The 17907-nt window shown below is 62.3% G+C and overlaps 1 protein-coding gene across 3 annotated transcripts; it reads right to left on the bottom strand.

The window, feature by feature from the left end:
* Positions 1–3963: 3963 nt before the first annotated feature.
* Positions 3964–17557, bottom strand: DISC1 (DISC1 scaffold protein). 3 transcript variants are annotated; one of them, XM_029047605.2, is made up of 12 exons: positions 17494–17557; positions 13898–14733; positions 13547–13634; positions 11948–12071; positions 11176–11296; positions 10843–11021; positions 9819–9873; positions 9424–9514; positions 7581–7641; positions 5805–5985; positions 5212–5329; positions 3964–4269 (listed from the first exon to the last, which is right to left on the bottom strand). In XM_029047605.2, exons 1-12 carry the CDS (start codon positions 17528–17530, stop codon positions 4118–4120), a joined length of 2043 nt encoding a protein of 680 aa, XP_028903438.1. In that variant the 5' UTR covers positions 17531–17557; the 3' UTR covers positions 3964–4117. The 3 variants fall into 3 exon arrangements, with proteins under 3 accessions (XP_028903438.1, XP_028903440.1, XP_028903441.1); XM_029047607.2 differs by having other exon boundaries at positions 10843–11018; XM_029047608.1 differs by lacking the exon at positions 17494–17557 and adding an exon at positions 14878–15929.
* Positions 17558–17907: the final 350 nt, after the last annotated feature.

Genomic DNA, 17907 nt, shown 5'->3' with positions numbered 1-17907 from the left:
CACCCACCCCGGAGGGGTTTCTGGGTAGCCAGTGGTCGGCCTTTCTCGGAGGCAGTCAACCGGGGCCAACACGGGCACAGATTTTCGTCCACGAACTCTGATGCCATTATGGAAAAAGGTACCTATGTAGAAAAGGTACCTGTTCCTGGATGGCCAGGTTGTGTAGAATGAAAAATTCCTCCTCGGCCTCTTTCCGCTTTTAAAAACATCACCGTCTGCAATTACCCATCCTCCCCTTCCCGTGGACACTTTTTAATTAAGAAAGCACATCGACTATAAGATGACCCTCTAGGTCAAACGCAGACGAGCCATCAGAGCCCACTTAAGCTGGAAACGCGTGTAATCGGTACAATTTGCAGCGGCTTGAATATTTCATCCTCGGCTGTTCCCAGGGTGGGAAGGGGCTGTGGCCAGTGGAGAGGGGAGGAGAGGGGATGGATTTTTAACCTCCAGAGGCAGTCTAGGAGTCTGTCGGATTCCCTTATTTACATCAGAGTGGGTTTAGGTCAGTCGATCAGTCCCTGGACAGAATTTATTGAGCAGCTACTGTATGCAGAGAGCAGTACTGGGTGCCAGTTGTGTGCAGAGTAGGATGCGTGGTGTGTGCAAAACACCGTGCTGGGCCCCTCCTGTGTGCCGAACACCGTACCGGGCCCTTGCCGGGTACCCAGTGCTGTGCGGAGTACACCGAAGTAAACGGCAGGGTCCCCGTCTTCGATCTAGTGGATTCCAAGTGAGCCCCGTTGGACCTCTGGACCTCAGGGTGTAAGGATGCCGCAGATCGGACCACGGTAGCCAGTCTGCCCCTTCGACCCTTACCCTCTTCCCACGCTCTACCCCCTGGGGCTATCCAGATCCCAGGCCCACCAGCCAACCCTCGCCGGCAGGCCTTTCTGCCCAACGTTTTTTTACCGAAGGCCGACAGCAAAATGGAGCCAACCTCGTCCTTTCAAGCGTTTCGGCGTGGCCAGAAACGGATTTCCAAGTCAGAGAGGAAAGCCTCCTACCCCGCAAGGAAGGAAGACCAGTGGGGACTGAGCCGAGGTGAGAGGTCAGTGTCTCCGGCGGGGCTGCCCTCGGTGCTTGTTCTGTGCGGCCGACGGGAGGGTCAGCGTGGCTGGTGGGGGACCTGGGCTGGCCACTCTGGAGGAAGACCCGGTCTGGTGGGGAGAGCCCAGAGCCGGGAGTCAGGAGACCCGGGTTCTGGTCCCGGTTCTGCCCCGGACCTCCCGGGTGACCTTGGGTAAGTCACTGGACCTCTCCGGGCCTCAGTTCCCTCCTCTGTAAAACTGGCATACGATCCCACTTATAGAGAAGCAGCGTGGCTCGGTGAGAAGAGCATGGGCTTTGGAGTCAGAGGTCATGGGTTCGAATTCCGGTTCTGCCACTTGTCAGCTGTGTGACTGTGGGCAAGTCACTTAACTTCTCTGTGCCTCAGTTCCCTCATCTGTAAAATGGGGATGAAGACTGTGAGCCCCACGTGGGACGACCTGAGTCCCCTGTGTCTACCCCAGCGCTTAGAACAGTGCTCTGCACATAGTAAGCGCTTAACAAATGCCAACATTATTATTATTAGTCCATGAGTGTTGGGTGGGTCAGGAACAGCGTCGGATTTCGTAATCTTGTATCTACCCCAGAGCTTAGCACAGGGCTGGACAAAGCATCTGGATCTGCCTGCCTGCCAGACTGGAAGGTCCATGGGGAAAGGGATTGTGTTTCCTACATCTGTCGCACTCTCCCAAGCACTTAGTACAGCACACTGCTCACAGTGGTTGCTCAGTAAATAGTAGCGATTGATGGATTGCTTGCCTGAGCCCCAGCAGGGAAAGAGGGCCAAGGTGACCCCGGAAGGGGGTGGAAGTGGGGAAGGGGCGGGTTGGGGAGCGATAACAGGTCCCCTAATGAATCAGGACAGCCGTGAAATCTACCACAGCCCAGAACGGCCAAGATATTAAACCCATTCTTCAAATCCGGCCTCAGCAAGGGGAGCGAAAAGGTGAAGGAAAAACAGTCGGCAAGGGGTGAAACCCAGCCCCGGTGGGGAGTGCGCTGGAGCGGGGCAGGCTAGGGGGCTCTCGGGGGTCCAGACTTAGAGAGAGAGAGAGAGAGAGAGAGAGAGAGATATCTCCCACAGCCCCATCTCCCACAGAGATGCGGCTGCCGTAGCCAGCCTCCACGTTCACTGGAGAACCACAGACCGGGGCTTAGCGGATCAGCACTATTTTAGGAATATAGGAGAGGCTAGAGAGACAGGGGAAAAGGAGGGAAGCGGAGAGAATTGAGGAGAGGGAAAGGATGGATTCCAGAGGAGATGGGGCCGGGGCCCGCAGAAAGGAAACGGGAGGATGCTGAGCCCGGCAGGCTGATGCTTGGTAGGAATCACGGGGCCGCCCTCTGGGGGAAATTTCAGTGTCAAGAAGACAAAGGAGTCAAGGTGGAATGCTTGAGTTTTCTCCTTAATAAATCCGGTCAATGTGGGCAGAGAAAGGTTACGTAATAGCTTCGGCAGACCCTCGAGATGGCTCTTCTCGACCGAACCCGCGGTCCTTAATAGCTCATGAATCCTCCATGCGGTTCATCCGTTTCCCATCACCCGGAGGCCAGCAGGCTGCTCCCGCTAGAGAATGGGGAGAGGCTGGTCTGGGCCCCGGGGGGACAAGGGGAGAAAACAAGGACTGGAGGGTCCAGTCAGTCAGTCAATTATATTTAAGTGCTTACTGTGTGCAGAGCACTTGGGGGGAATATATTATATTATTATCTATTATTATATTATGTATATTATATATTATAACAATATAACGGACACATACTGTGCCCACAATAAGCTTACAGTCTAGAGGGGGAGACAGTCATTAGAATAAATAAATAAAATCACAGATACGGTCATAAGTGCCATGGAGCTGGGATAGGGGCTGAATAAAGGAAACAAGTCAGGGCGATGCAGAAGGGACTGGGAGAAGAGGAAAAAGGGGCGTAAGGAAGACCTCTTGAAGAAAAAATAATAATAATGAGTATTGGTTAAGCGCTCACTGTGTGCCAGGCACCGTACGAAGCGCTGGAATGGATAAAAGCCAGTTGGGTTGGACACAGTCCCTGTCTCAATCTATATTTTACAGATGAGGGAACCGAGGCCCACTGAAGTGACTTGCCCGAGATGACACAGCAGACAAGTGGCACAGATGGGATCAGAACCCACGACCTTCTGACTCCCGAGCTCGTGCTCCATCCACGTGCTTTCAGTTGATTGAGAGTAATTGTCCCGTGCCGGGTTCGACTGCCAGCCCGGCGCCAGGCTCCCCCCGGCACGCCTCAGTCTCGTGGAGTATGGACCCGAGAAATCACCTCGGCCACCCCGGGTCCCCCGTGCTGCTCCTGGGGGAGAGGGGAGAAGGCGCTGTCCCTGGAGGTCTAAGTGAAGTAGGTGTAACCGCTTCAGACCTGCCTTAGTTTTGGCCTCTGTGGGAGGCGTGGAAGGTGGCTACGGGGCCACCAAGGGTCACCTCCAGCCACCGCCACGGGCCCCATATGGCTCACCTCCGTGTGCCCTGTGCCACGAGTTCCCCGCACAAGTTGCTGGCTTCACTCAGGCCCCCGCGGGGACACAACAGGTTGGGATGCCACGCAGCCCCCGGCTCCATCACCGTTTCCTCCGCACAGCCTCCGTGCTAAGGGATAAGATGGTCCAGGCCGGGTCACTGTCGGGGAAGAGGAATGGGTGTTGGACAGCCCGTACTGGGTCACTGGGAGAGAGTCAGGTGTGTTGGATGGTCAGTCGTGGACCACCGCGGGGGAAGAGGCAGGGATGGCATGAGAATGGGTAGCCAGGAGGGCATCCGGCACCCGGCACCTCCCCGCGTCCTGATGACAATCAGATACACTTTCCTGGGTTGGCCGGACTGTGGGCCTGAGCCCCTAGGGCTCGTCCTTTGTTCTGATAGAATCATAAAGCGAGGAGTTCACGGCTTCTTCGTAAAATGGTTTTATTAACAAGGATTTCTAATTACAAGATTAAGGAACCCCAGGGTCCTGGGGGAACGAGGGCAGAGCCGGCTGTAGTTCTCGGGGGCGGCCGGTCGGTCCGACCCCTCTCAGGCCCCCGCGGCGGGCCCCCCACCCCTCACCCCGTCCAGCCCGCGTTGCTCGAGTCCCAGCCGTTCCGGCACAAGTGTCCAACGGCCTCTTCTCGTCCCGCCTCGGCCCCCGGCTGGAGCCAGACCACCAGGGCCAGCAGCGTCGCTTTGACGGCCTGGACCTCCCTGCCCAGAACGGGTGCCCCCGGTTAAGGAATCGATCTCGAGGGGATGGCCGCCTCACACCGCCCCTTGCCTCACCTGGGCTCGTCCCCGGCTGCCCCTCTTCACTCCTCACCCCCTTGCTCCCCACCGAAGACTGCGCTTCCCCCACCCCCAGCCAAAGCCTCCAGGAGGACCTCCCCGCCTCCCACTTCTCTGTCCATTCCTCCCCTCCGCCTCCCCTTGGTCGTCTTGGTCTGTCTCGATCCGTGAGTCTGTACCAGTCTGTCTCTGTGTCTGTCTCTGGGTATTCAATGCCATCTGTCAGCCTGTCTCCGTGTCCGTAAGCCTGTGCTTGCCGGGCAAGTTTTCTAATTAATTTGGGAAATCGAGTGGCCTACTGGGTAGAGCACTGGCCTGAAGTCGGGAGGACCTGGGTTCTAATCCTGGCTCTGCCACTTCTCTGTGCCTCATTTGCCGCATCTGTTTTATGGGGATTAAGACCGTGAGCTGAAATTAATTCCGAATAATACTGAAATGAATATGTGGGACATAGATTCCGTCAAACCTGATAAGCATGTATCCACCCCGGTGCTTAGTACAGTGCCCGGCACATAGTAAGCGCTTAACAAATACCATTTTTTACTATGTGCCGGGCACTGTACTAAGCACTGGGGTAGATACAGCTAATCACTCGATGTCCCACATGAGGCTCACGGTCTTAATCCCCATTTTACAGATGAGAGAACCGAGGCATAGAGAAGCCAAGTGATTCTCTCCCAAGGGCTTAGCACAGCACTTTGAGCATAGGAGGTACCCAATCCAGTGCTCTGCCCGCAGCCAGAACCCAGCGTAGAACCCAGGACGGTGCTCCTCACCCAATAGCTACCAGAGGTATTTTCGGCCCACGCCGTTCCCGACACGGGCCCCCAAGCTGCCGCCCGGGCTCCAAAGGTAAAGCCCCCCAGCTGAAGGATATGGACGAGGCTGTGGTCGCCAGTGCCCATGGCCTCATGGAGCTCCTCTTCCAAGAGCCCCAGCTTCTCCCGGATGGCTCCGCATCTGCCTCCCAGCTCCTCGGCGCTCAGGGGGAGGTCCTGCCGGTCACCCCGAGATCACGGAGCAGCTCGGGGCCGACAGGCCGAGCCCAGAGCCCGGGAAAGCACACCCGAGTCCCCCCTCCGAAATCCCCCACCCGCCCCCCGCTCCCCCGGACCGAGCCCGGTGATCCTGTCCACCGTGACGGGGGGTCCTGCCCCGCAGTCGGACACCTCACCCGGGCAGCTATCGCCTGCCCCTTTCCGCGCACCAAGACATGCACACATGGATGCGGACACCATCCCCCGGGACTTCTCACCACCGATCTTACATTTCCCAGGGCCTTGAAGCATTTTCTCACACTAACGGAAGCAGGACATTGAAATTCAGACTCCGGGCTGAGCTTCCGTAGCTAACGCTGCCCCGTGGTGGTGTTTAAAAACTGGAGCGTTAAAAATAGCCCATGAAAATCCCAGCTCGTTTCCAGATTTTCATGCACCTCGAGGCATCGGACTAACCGGGAAGCACTTTTACCTCAGGCAGATTGCCACCTGCCCTCAATGGAGCAGCTGCGGTCACCTGCTCCTCCTCCTCTTCCCGTTCCTCTCTCCCAGCGTTGCCGGCGCAACCCTCGGCCAGCTGGAATTCCCGGATCAATAGCTGGCTGGCTTCCAGATCGGCTTCCCGCACCGTCTGTAGCACCTGCCTTCCCAGGCTGAAACCAAGCCAACGGGATAGACGCACAAACACGCACCACACGCCCCACACAAGGGAGCAGAGGGTAATAGAGAGACCCCCCCCACCCGGAATCAGAGTCCCCAACTTCCCAGTGATGAAGACAACCACATCTGTCTCATAAATCGATCCCTAGAGCTTTCGTGGGACCGAGAGCACCCTCATTCCTCGTAGGATACGAGTCGTGCTTTTCCCAGCCCTTCCTCGCCCAAGGACGTTGAAAGTCACCCCCGGGAAAAGGTTCCCTTTCTGGAACCCCCAACCAGGGCATCAGGTGTCTTCCACCCAGAGCCCAGCCCGGCCCCAGATGGGTACCCAGCACCTCCTCCCACGCCCCGGCCAAGAGTCGACGCTTGTTGGAACCCATTCGATCACGAACGGATAGGGGAAGAGCTCCACAAGAATTCTAGGCAGGAAGGGGTCGGGAGAGCATCGGGGGCCGGGCTGCGCCGCACCCCACACGCCTCGCCCGTGGGGAAGAGGGGAGGTGGACGGGCGGCTCCTCGGCGGGAGGGCCTACCTCATCTTTTCTATCCCTCCTGGGAAGGGATAGAAACCTCTCTGTGCTGCAGTCTTCTCATGTGGGAAGTGGGGCTCAGATCCCTGCCGTCCCTCGCTCTTACCCAGAGTCCTGGGTGGGCCAGCGATTGGGTCAATTCGGGTGGTCCTGTGTCATTCCCTCCCCCCCAACCCCCCCCCAACTCTCAGTCTCTCCAATCCTCATCTGTCTCTCCCTTCCTCCCCCATCTCTCAATCTCTCTGTTCCTCCAGCTCTCCCTGTCCCCTCTCTCCCTCCATGACAAACTTCATTTCGTGATGGACAGAGTCCAAATAATACAACTGTTCTTCTTGACGGGGCCTCCAGTTTGCTCTGGCCAACCAACCACTTGATTTGAGCAGGATGGTTCCTGGAAGAAAGGGGTGGGGGCCTCCCCGCTGCCTTCCCCATAGTAGGGGATCTATAAGACCCCTCGGGGAGGGAGAGGAAGGGTCGGGTGGGTTTTCCCCCTCCCGGACCACCACCATCATGTGGCTCGGGGCTAGCGTCCCTTCCCTCTCCGGCAAGATGGGTGCTCTGCTGCCCGGTCACTCCAAACGAGATCAACGGAATCCAATGCAGCAAACTAACCCCGATTCGAGGAAAACGGAGTGGATTTTGGACACAGAAGCCCGGTTTCCATGTCTAATCGCTCCTACCACGGTGCCCGGGCTACCGAATCGGCCCCAGGCCGCCTGGCCCAAAACCCAGGAGGAGAGAGACCTACCCGTGTCTCTGCCATCCCCGGGGTTCAGGCCAGAAGTACCGCCACACTGCAGCCCCAGAGACTGAGGGAGCACCTCAAAGGAAGAGATCACGTCTACCTACTCTATCGCTTTCTCTCCAGCATTCAGTACAGCACTCCACACCCAGGAGGTGCTCAGTACACAGCAACGATGGAGTGATTGAATGAAAGCGTTCACTGGAGCCGCGCATTCTTCCAATGACAAATCCCTCGGGCAACAGGAGGGTCCCCCTGGCTCGGACAGGACCTCCCCCGTCCCCAAGCCTGGAGCCGGCCGCTCGCCTCACCTCACCTTTGTAGGCTATCCTCCGGTTTCTTCATGCATTTCACAGCATTGTCCTGCCCGCCGGTTTCTGACACACAGAAAACAAGATGGATTCATCACCGGCGACTCGGAGAACCGGTGCCATCTGAATCATGGGGCCAGAAGCGAGGAGTTGGAGGGGGCAGTCCTGCCTCTGTCTCAGGACCACCCTTCTAGCACCTCGGTTTCCTCTGGGGTAGATGGAGAGCGGGGTTGGGCCCCGAGGTGTTAGGACACCCGAGCGGGGGACGGAGCTGGGTCTCAGGGGAGCTGAGGCCCCCCGGTCTGGGTTGTTTGGAGCAGGGGCCTGAGGGATGGTCCTGCTCCTGCAGCATCTGACCACTCAGGCGTGAACTCAATCCCCGGTTCTGGGATGGGTGGGTGAAGGTGGGTCTGGGTGTGTGTGCGCGTGTGTATCCAACAAGTACACACAACTCTGTCCCATGACCTTGTCCTGAGACTGCTTGGACAGATAGGGTCTGGGTGGGCCCGGACCGTGGCGTGGTGAGGACTCCATCCTCCCGGGCAACCAGCGTTGTCCCCCGTCCATCTGTCCGGCTGCCCTCATCCATGCAGAAAGGGGCCTCCCCATCTCTTACGGCCCATCTTTGACCCCACAGGTGGGCAGAGAGGGGTCGGACGTGCCGAAGCCCCGGGCCAGGGGTGAGACCCAAGGTGACCCCCCTCAACGGGACGGAAGGGGGCGGGGATCGGGGTCTCGGGCTGGATCTCGGCTATGCCGTGCCGGGTCTGTTTCCATAGCAACCATACCGTCACCCACCCACCCACGGAGGCTGGAGTGTTAGAGATCTGCATCTTTCCAGCTCAGCTCAGCTCCGGTCACACAAGTGGCCTCCCTCCCTTCCTCCCGCCCGCCCTCACGTGCCAACGGCCACGGCTATTTTTAAAGCAAGGTCAAATGAAATTTAAAAATAATGTAATTAGGCGGGCTCCTTCCTATCCAAACTTCGCTTTGGTTTGGGAAACAGACCACAGTCCAGCTTTAATCAGGGTTTTCGTCGTCTACACTGTGCAAGTGATGGCCACCGAGCGCTGCTCTGTTGGACGCCCAGCACGGCGCCCTGCCCGCGGGAGGCATCTGTCACAGCACAGCGTCCTGTCCACAGGAGGCGTCCAGAACAGCACAGCGCCCTGCCCTCGATAGGCGCCCAGCACGGTACGGCACAGCCCGCGGCAGGTGTGGGTGAGTGTACTTGTCTTAATTTCTGCATTGAACCATTATCTGGGGTCGGTGCAGAGGCGAGCCTTCCGAAGGGAGAGGCCTAGCCCCACGCCCTCCTCCCCGCCCGGACCAGAGAGGCCCCGTCCTCTGCTGGCCACCCGGACCGAGAGAGGCCCAGCCCCATCCGGACCGGGAGAGGCCCCGTCCTACTCCGGCCCCTCCTGGATTTGTCCATATTTCACGGCGAATGGCCCGGATGACTTCCAGGACCAGCTCCCGGTCGGCCGCGGGCTGCCAGGCACCTGCCGGGACCTCGGAAGAGGCCGGGGCGCTGGGTGGGTGGGCGGCTGTGGCAGCCGGCCGTTGCCGCTGCTGCTTTTGACCCGCTCCCATCTGTCTCCCCGTCTCTGCCCCGGCCTCCGGCCCCCGGGACTGCCGGGCTCCACTCCCACCCGTCCACTCTCTCCCAGTTGCCCCGCGCTGCCCTGCCGGAGCAGAATCTGAATCCCAGGACGGACGGGGATGGATGGACACACACACACACACACGCACCCCACTCCACTACTCATTCGACCCCGGCCATCGCAGAGCAGAAGTGAAAAGGTGGACCCGGCCTCCTAGACGGGGAAGCTGAGCCGGCCCCCTCACCTGCCGTGGCCTCCGCCTGGTAACCCCGCAGGCCTGGGTGGGCTGCCTCGCCATCCCTCGCTGCCCGGCAGAGCTCCTGGTGGGTGAGGACCTGGACAGGACAGACAGTAGCGGGGTTGCAGTCCAGCCCCGCACCCCAGCCAGGCCCTACCTGCCGCACCCCATCTCTTCCGTACACAAACACCGCCTCCCCCGCCCCCCTTGGCTCAACTGGCCTCTCCCATCCAGCGGGGACCCTCTGACAGCGAGCGCAAGTGTGCGCATACACGAACACACACAGTAGGAGCCAAGGGCGACGATGACCTTCCCGCATGACCATCTGCTTCCTTTCTTAAAGGAAGCTCACCCTCGGCCATCTCCACGGACCTAGAAGGAGATTCAGTCCCCGTACTTACCTTGGCGGTCGTCCCTCTGGTGGGCCTGTGGACGGTCTGGTCTCTTTCGCGGGGGCTGGAGCGGTGGACACAACCATTTAACCTTACCCTTTATACAATAAAGTGAGGAAGACTCCCACTCTCTCTCTCTGCCATCCCCGTCTCCATCCCAACTCCCCGCCTCTCCTTCCCAGACCGTGCTTCCTGCAAGGGCTGGGAATCACGAGGCCTGGGTTCTAGTCCTGGCTCTATCCCAGGCCCTCTGTGTGACCTCGGGCAAGTCGCTCAATGTCTCTGGGCCTGTTTCTTCCACTGTAGATTGGGGGCGATAGTCCCTGCTTCCCAGGGATGTTACGAGGACACGCCGAGGGAACTGATGTGAAATCACTTTGGAAAGATAGAGCTGTTGATCAGAGCCAGCGCCTGCCTTTCCACAGAGCAATCAGCTGCTTGACTTCTCCAGTGGCGGGGAACCCGCTTCTTGTTTAGGTGCTTCCGGAGGCTCTGGGCTTTCCCCAGTCCCCACCTCTGGATGGCTGTCTGGTCGCTGCTTCTGGCTCCTTGCTCCCCACTCAGTGCTCAATTGTCGAGCGGAGCTTTACATCATCCCCTTCCATCTCCGATCAGGACAGGATGGGGTCCCCTGAGGGAAAATCTTCCCAGCCCACTGACTCCCGAAAGCACGTCTCACCCCCTCCTGCTTCGTCCCACCCCCCGCTTATCAGGACTACCTCGGGGACATCTGAAATGCTGCCCCCCAAACCCTCTCAAAACCCTCAGGATAATTCCGGGTCGGCAGATGCTGGAGAGAGATCACTTTTCTTCTCCACTGAAATGCCCTAACAAATACCCAGCGGATAGTCAGCCCTACCCCAGCCCAGTCCCAGCCCCACTGAGGTCACACGGCACTTCAGAGGCAGAGCTGGGCCCACAGGGTCAGCACACTGTAGACACCCAGTCCAGCGCTCAGCGCCCAGCGAGTGATTGGCACACGATCGACGGACCGACCGACCCAGCCCGGCGGGACAGCGAGGACTGGCCGTACCCCTTGATTCCTGGGGGCTCCGGGCCGAATGGGGCCACCCGAGTCGGGACCGGCACCTCCCCCGCGGCCCGGCCGAGCCCCGGCTGCGGATCCCAGCCGAGGTCGGCGATGGCTCGCCTCAGTCGCTGCTCTTGGGCTTCCAACACGCGCAGCCTGGCCTGGAGACCAACCATCTCCTGCTGGGAAGGAGGGAAGGCGGGGAGGAGACAGCGGCGAGGTTACGAGCCCCCAGCCCCCATCGTCCCCCAGCCCCGAGCCGTTCCCGCTGTTCCACTCCCACGGCCGGAAGCCCGCCTTGCGACGGAGCTTGGTGCCGCTCGGCCCGTTGGTTACCTGCACCCGCTGCCTTTGGTGGAGGAGCCGGGAGAGGCCAGCGGCCGAGAGCTGGGCCGGGGCAGGAGACCCGGGGCCGGAGCCCTTGCCGGGCAGAGGCCGGAGCCCGCCGCCGTCCACCCTGGAGGGGCACAGGTGGAGGGGCCTGTCAGCAACTGGGGGCCGGGGGGACAGAGGGAGGAGGGGGAGGCCGGGGGGCGAGGAGGAAACAGTGGGGAGGGGAGGAGAGCAGCGGGAGGGGGAAACGTCAGGGACGGGGCGGAGGGAGGAATCGCGAAACGGTCTTTGCACCAACCAATCTCCCAGCCTTTCTCCCTGTGACAGAGGAGGCCCAGGCAGGGCGGATCTGATTGCTTCGTCCTCCTTACAACGATGGCGGGTCCCCAGCAGGGCCCCCACCCCATGGAGGAGCCCTGTCCGACCTGGGAGGGCAGCCCGAGAAGCACGCGTGGCCTAGTGGATAGAGCCTGGGCCCGGGAGTCAGAAGGACCTGGATTCTAATCACGGCTCCGTTACACATCTGCTCTGTGACCTTGGGTAAGTCACTTCACTTCTCTGGGCCTCAGTTCCCTCATCTTTAAAACGGGGATTAAGATTGGGAGCCCCATGCGGGACAGGGACTGTGTCCAACCTGACTGACTTGTATCTACCCCAGCGCTTAGAACAGTGCTCACCACATAGTAAGCGCTTTAACAGTACCATAATTATTAGGGAGGGAAATGTGCTCCCGGAGGCCCCTGGAGCAGGGGTCTCCATGGCAGTGAGCACTTACAGGTGAGCGTCCCCGGACGTCACACCCCGCAGCTGGCCTCCAACCGGCTCCGGGAAGACTCTGGCTCCCGGCTGGAGCTGCAGGGCCTCTGCCTCTTCCTCTTCTGCCTCCTGTCGCAGTGTCTCTTCGGTACGGCCGTGTGCCCAAGACAGAGACGGAGATGGAGGGATGGGCGGAAAGAGACAGAGACGGGATGAGATGGAGGGGGGCAGAGAGCAGGAAAGCATAGAGAGAGTGGGAAGGGAGAGACGTGTCCGATCAATTCGATCGAAGCAGCGTGGCCTAGCGGATAGAGCACAGGCCTGGGAGTCAGAAGGATCCGGGTTCCGATCCCAGCTCCGCCGCTTGTCTGCTGGATGACCTTGAGCGAGTCACTTCACTTCCCCGGGCCTCAGTTACCTCATCTGCATCATGGGGGTGGAGACCGTGGGTCCCGCGTAGGACAGGGACCGTGTCCAACTTAATTTGCTGGTCTCCACCCCAGTGTTGAGATCAGTGCCTGGCAGATAGTAAGCGCTTAACAAATGCCACAGTTACTATTATCGTTTATTAAGCGTCCACTGTGTGCAGAGCACCGTACTGTATTCAGCACTTTGGGGTAGATTATAAGCTCCTTGTGGGCAGGGATCTTGTCTGCCAACTCCGTCGTCTCATACTCTCCCAAGCATCTGGTACCATTGATCAATTGATTACAGGCAGTCCAGCTTGTAGACACGATCTCTGCCCTCCAGAAGCTGACGATCTGTAATCCACCCCAGCACAGAGCCCAGCAGAGATGCTTAATAAGCGCCATCTACTTATCTTGGCGTCTCCCCAAGCGTCCCGCCTGCCCCCCGGGAGCGCTGCGGAAGTAACGCCCGCCCACCCGGCCACGGGCTCCCTGAGGCACCCGCTTCCACGACCCGAGCCTCTCCCCGGCCCCGGCCCCTCCAGGCGTGTTGTCCAAAGCAACACGCTCGCCGTCCCAAGCGAGCTGGCACGTCGCACGCGGGCCGTGCCATCGCGTGGCCTCCCGCCCGAGCTCTGCCGGCACTGAGAGCCGCTTTGTTGGGCTCTGGGACGCCGGACCGGGAAGGCCCTTTTGTTTCCAGAACAGAGGGTTTCCTGGCCCCCTCCGTCCTCCCCGGTCGTGCTGGCAGCCATTAAGGCCATAGAGCAGGAAGAGCTGAGACCCACTAGCTGGGGGGGGACGGGGCAGGGGCGGGGGGTTCTCCTGTGAGGCCAGGGACTCAAAATGGGTGGGCCTCGGGTTCCACCCTGTTCCTTCCACGTCGCCACGGTCGCTCATCTGGACCCGGGGCCCCCAGCCCCAAGTCCCCCACAGCTGAATGAGGGGATCCCAACCCCGTCACCCCCCCCACAGAGCTGGCTTCTACAACCCTCCGCAAAACACGCACGGGAAGAGAATCTGAGCCTCGTAATTCAGGCGGCAAAGAAAGCCGCTGGTCCCTATTGGAGGAAGTGAGTCAGGCTAGGGGAGTCAGAAGGCAGAGGGGGGAGGGTCAGGGGAAAGGAGGCCGAGCGGGGGGCAGGGGGAGAATGGGCCGTGCCGGAGGCCAGGGAGCGCGAGGAGAGGGGTGGCACAGGTGGTACCGTTACCTGTGGCGGAGCCGTCGTCCTTCGCAGCGGCGCCGTCCTCCAGCCGCCCCCGCAGCCGCCCCCACAGGGCCCCCAGGAGCGTCCCCACCTGTGGCAGAGGGAGGGACGGTCTGTCTCAGGCCTGGGTCCCACCCAGCGTCCAAGGAGGGCAGCCCGGCCAGGCCGCCCACGGGGCTGAGCCGGGAGAACTGGGGCATCTCCCGCCCGCGCAGCACTCCCAGGTGCGTCTCCACCCGTGGCAGTCAGAAGCGGGACAGCCGGTCTCAGGCCCTGCTCCCACGGGCTGAACTGGGAGAGCCGGGGGAATGGAGCCCGGGAGGCACCCCCCGTCCCGCAGGGCAGCGCGCTCACCCACAGGGCAGCGCGCTTGCTGTGCTGGCAGGTCTGCGGGGCCGGCTCGTCCTTCTGCGTCAGCGGGTCCCGGCCTTCGGCGGCCAACTCGCCGCTGCTCCCCCGGCCCGGGGTCTCTGGGGGCCTGGCGGGCCCCGGAGCTGTGGAGTCCAGACGGAGGGGCCCCAGGGGCGGGCGGACACCTCCGTCCGGGGCCGGGGCCGCAGTCCCAGGGTCGGTAGGCCGGGGTGGGGCCGCGCCACCCGGCTCCGCGGGTGGGCCGGCCGGGTCCCCGCCCCGCTCGGGCCCACGGGCGGGCCCCGGGAGTCCCGGCCGGGCCCGCTCCAAGCTAGGCCCACGGGCCCCGGGGGATGCACGGCCCTCCACCTCCCCGCGCTCCTCCGCGGCCAGGAGCGCCTGGCGGATGAAGCTGAAGCTGGAGTCCGAGGCTCCCAGCGTGGCGGGTGGGGGCTCAGGGGCGTCCCAGGGGCCGGTGGAGGAGGTCTCCCCGGGCCGCACAGCCCCAGGGCCTCCGGCCTCCGGCCGGGCTTCCGGTTCCAGTTGCAGCGCCCAGCGGGCGCCCCCCGGGCTAGGGGGCGGGGGGCCGTCGGGGCCGTCGGCCTCGGGTAAGGTCCGGCGCCCGGATCCCGAGTCCCAGGGGCAGGGCCCAGTCCGGGGCACCGGCTCCGGCCGCAAAGGGCAGCCGCGCTCGGGGGAACTGGAGGAGGAGGGGGTCCGGGAGGCGGGAAGTCGGCTCTCCGATGGGGGCTGGAAATCCGCTCTCATGTAACCGGGTCTCCTGGTGAGCTTCTTCCTCCGCCGTGCGGGGGCGGCCGCCGGGGCCCAGCCCCGGACATCTGGGGAGACAAAGAGGGAGAGAAGCCCCCAGCGGGCACCCAGTACAGCACTCTGCACACAGTGGGCGACCGGCACACTGCTCTGCAAAAAATAGGTGTTCGGTCACTAATGATACCGAGGATGCTCCGGGCTTCTTTACCGACCTCCCTTTCAGATACCACCGACGGGTAGACCGGTTCTTTCCACGAGTCCGATGCTTCAGTGTTTGCTCAATCAATAGCCCAATCAAAGCACGTATCGAGCACATCCATAGCTGCCTGCAGCGTACAGAGCACCGAAGTGAGCACCCGGGAGAGTGCCACAGAAGCCAAACGGACAAACCCTGCCTTTGGGAGATTTGCAGTCCAGCAGGTGTGCAGAAATGATTCGGCAACAGCGTGGCGGGTGGGGGGACTGACTGCAGAGAGACCAAGAACACCGAATGAGGGTTGGACAGAGTAATCGGAGCACTGTGTGGACGGAATTTGTGTGTGTGTGTGTGTGTGTGTGTGTGTGTCTCTGCATGCTGCACTGCAGAGCGCAGAGGCAGTGCATGACACAGGCAGGGAGTTCTGCTTGCGGTGGACAGAGCAGTAGTGCGGGGATCCGTATCGGCCCCCGAGGGATCTCCGGCCCGGCTCCCCCAACACCCTCATTCCCCGATCCCCGGGAATTCCCACAGGGTCAGATTTCCTGTTCTGTGGCAGGAAGAGCGGTCCCGGATTCTCTCCTAGCTCCGGGCAGCGGCCGGGCATATCAAGAGGGATCTTCTAGCAGAACAAATGGCCCATCGAGTCCGGGCAGGACAAGGCGGCATTCTCCTGGGGACGACCCCCCCGACAGCGAGTGAGAGGGCCCTCCCGGGGAGGGGAGGAAGGGAGGCCGCCCAGAGCTCCGGGCATCCGTTCCTCGGCGGGAAAGGGTCAGAGGGCGGGGCCGGGCGGATCGATCCGTGGGAGAGGGCAGCAGGGAAAGGGGGAATCGTCGGGAGGAGGGGAGCGAAGGTGGTCGGGGAGGGAGGATGGTCGGGGGGGTCGTCAGGGGAGGAAGGATAGTCGGACGGAGAAGAGGTGGACGGGGGGAGGGGAGTCGTCAGGGGAGAGGCGTCGGTCGGGGACAGGGGTAAACGGGAGTGGGAGGATGGTCAGGAGGAGCAGAGGTGGCCGGAGAGGGGAGTCATCGGGGAAGTCGGGGGGTGGTCGGGAGGAGAGGGGATGGTCGGGGGAGAGGGGACGGTCAAGGGGAGAGATGGTGGGGCAGAGGAGACGGTCAGGGGGAGAGGAGAGGGTGGGGGAGAGGAGATGAGCGGGGGGAGAGGAGATGAGCGGGGGGAGAGGAGACGGACGGGGGGAGAGGAGATGAGCAGGGGGAGAGGAGACGGACGGGGGGAGAGGAGATGAGCAGGGGGAGAGGAGACGGGCGGGTGGAGAGGAGATGGGCGGGGGAGAGAAGATGATCGGGGGAGGGGGGGATGTCAGGAGGAGGGGGGGGGTGGTCAGGGGGAGAGCGCGACGGAAAGGATCCGGGCAGGACGGCGTCCAACGGAGCGGATCGGCAGGGTTGGAGTGCCCTCTGCGGCTCAGAGCCGCACGGGCCGGGCCGGGCCGGGCCGGGCCGGGCCGGGCCGGGAGTCCCAACCGCCTCCACCCCCGCCGCCTCCGGCCCGGACGCGGCCCAGCGCGCACGGGGACGGGGCGACACCGGGCCCAGATCTTCCCGTTTCTAGGCGGGATTCCCCGATCCTTTATCGGCACGAACCGGGGTGCGGGACACCGGGGAGGAGACCGCGATCGCTCGGTCCTATTTATCGAGCACCGTACCGAGCGCTTGGGAGAGCACAGACGGAACGGTTAGAATAGACACATTCACTGCCCACCACGGGCTTGCAGTCTGGAGGGACAACGGTCAGGGATGGAGAGGAGAGAGTCGGGGGGGGGGGATGGGCCATGTTGGGTCCCTGGGGGAGAATCGGGGATAATAATAATAACGATAATAACGTCGGTATCCGTTAAGCGCCTACTGTGTGCGGAGCACCGTTCCGAGCGCTGGGGGAGATACAGGGGAATCAGGCCGTCCCACGTGAGGCTCCCAGTCTTCATCCCCATTTTACGGATGAGGCGACAGAGGGTCGGAGAAGTGAAGTGACTCGCCCCCAGTCACACGGCTGACAGGTGGCGGAGCCGGGATCAGAACCCGTGACCTCTGACTCCTAAACCCGGGCCCTTTCCACTGAGCCGCGCCGGATGGCGAGGGGAGAGTCGAGGGGCTGGGATGGTCCAGGCTGGGTCGCCGGGAGAGAGTCAGAGGTGAGGGACGGTCGGTGGTGGGTCACCGAGGGGAGAGTCGGGGCTGTCGGGTGGTCAGTGGTGGGTCACTGGGGGAGAGTCAGAGATGGAGAGGGGAGAGGCGAGGGGGTGGGATGGGCCAGGGTGGGTCGCCGGGAGAGAGTCGGAGGTGAGGGGCGGTCGGTGGTGGGCGACTGAGGGAGAGGCGGGGGTGTCGGATGGTCCCTGTTGGGCGACGGGGGCGAGGCCGAGATGGCGAGGGGACGGGACCGGGCCGGAGGGTTGGGCCGGCGCAGGGGGAGGGGGCTCGTCTCACTCTCACTCCCCGGGTGGTGTCCGGGGCCCTGGTCCCGCCTCGGACCCCGCTCCGGGGGCCGGAGGGGCCGGGGAGGACTGGGGGGGGACCGGCCCGCCGGACGGCCGGGTTCACGAGTCCCCCCTCCCGGCTCCCCCGTGCCTCAGTTTCCCCCCGCGGCCCTCTCCCGCCCATCTTACCTGGCGTGAGCTCGCTGCTGCGCCCCCCGCCCACCATCGCCCCCGCGCCCGGCTCCGCCGCCGACTCCGGCCCAGGGGGAGGGGGTCGGGGAGGGGGTCGGGGAGCCAGGGGCTCCGCTCCTCCTCCTCCTCCTCCTCCTCCTCCTCCTATTCCTGTTCCTGCTCCGCCCCCCGCCCCCTCCCCGCTGGGGGGAAGGGGAGCCTGGACTTCCTTCTTTCGCCCTCCGCGGCGGCCCCAGATTTCCGAGCGGATTTCTTCCCCCCCTCCCCTCCCCTTCCTCTCCCATCCCCCTCCTAATGATAACGCCCATGGTGCGTGCGAAGCCTCTGCTAAGCGCCCGGCGCTGTTCTAAGCGCTGGGGGGTAGAGGCGAGGTGATCGGGGTGCCCCACGTGGGGCTGACGCTCTTCATCC

This window comes from Ornithorhynchus anatinus, chromosome 19 (genome assembly GCF_004115215.2).
Source record: "Ornithorhynchus anatinus isolate Pmale09 chromosome 19, mOrnAna1.pri.v4, whole genome shotgun sequence".
NCBI classification, from domain to species: domain Eukaryota; kingdom Metazoa; phylum Chordata; class Mammalia; order Monotremata; family Ornithorhynchidae; genus Ornithorhynchus; species Ornithorhynchus anatinus.
Note: the sequence above shows the minus strand (reverse complement) of the source record. Positions and strands in the feature narration are given on the sequence as shown.

Excerpts from the sequence above, each read along its gene's own strand:
- DISC1 (XM_029047605.2), bottom strand. The coding sequence starts at position 17,530 with ATGGTGGGCGGGGGGCGCAGCAGCGAGCTCACGCCAG. Across the intron at positions 11,022-11,175 it reads ACCAAAGGCAGCGGGTGCAG|CAGGAGATGGTTGGTCTCCA; the intron begins GTAACCAACGGG and ends CCTCCTTCCCAG. Across the intron at positions 9,515-9,818 it reads CCAGAGGGACGACCGCCAAG|GTCCTCACCCACCAGGAGCT; the intron begins GTAAGTACGGGG and ends TGTCCTGTCCAG.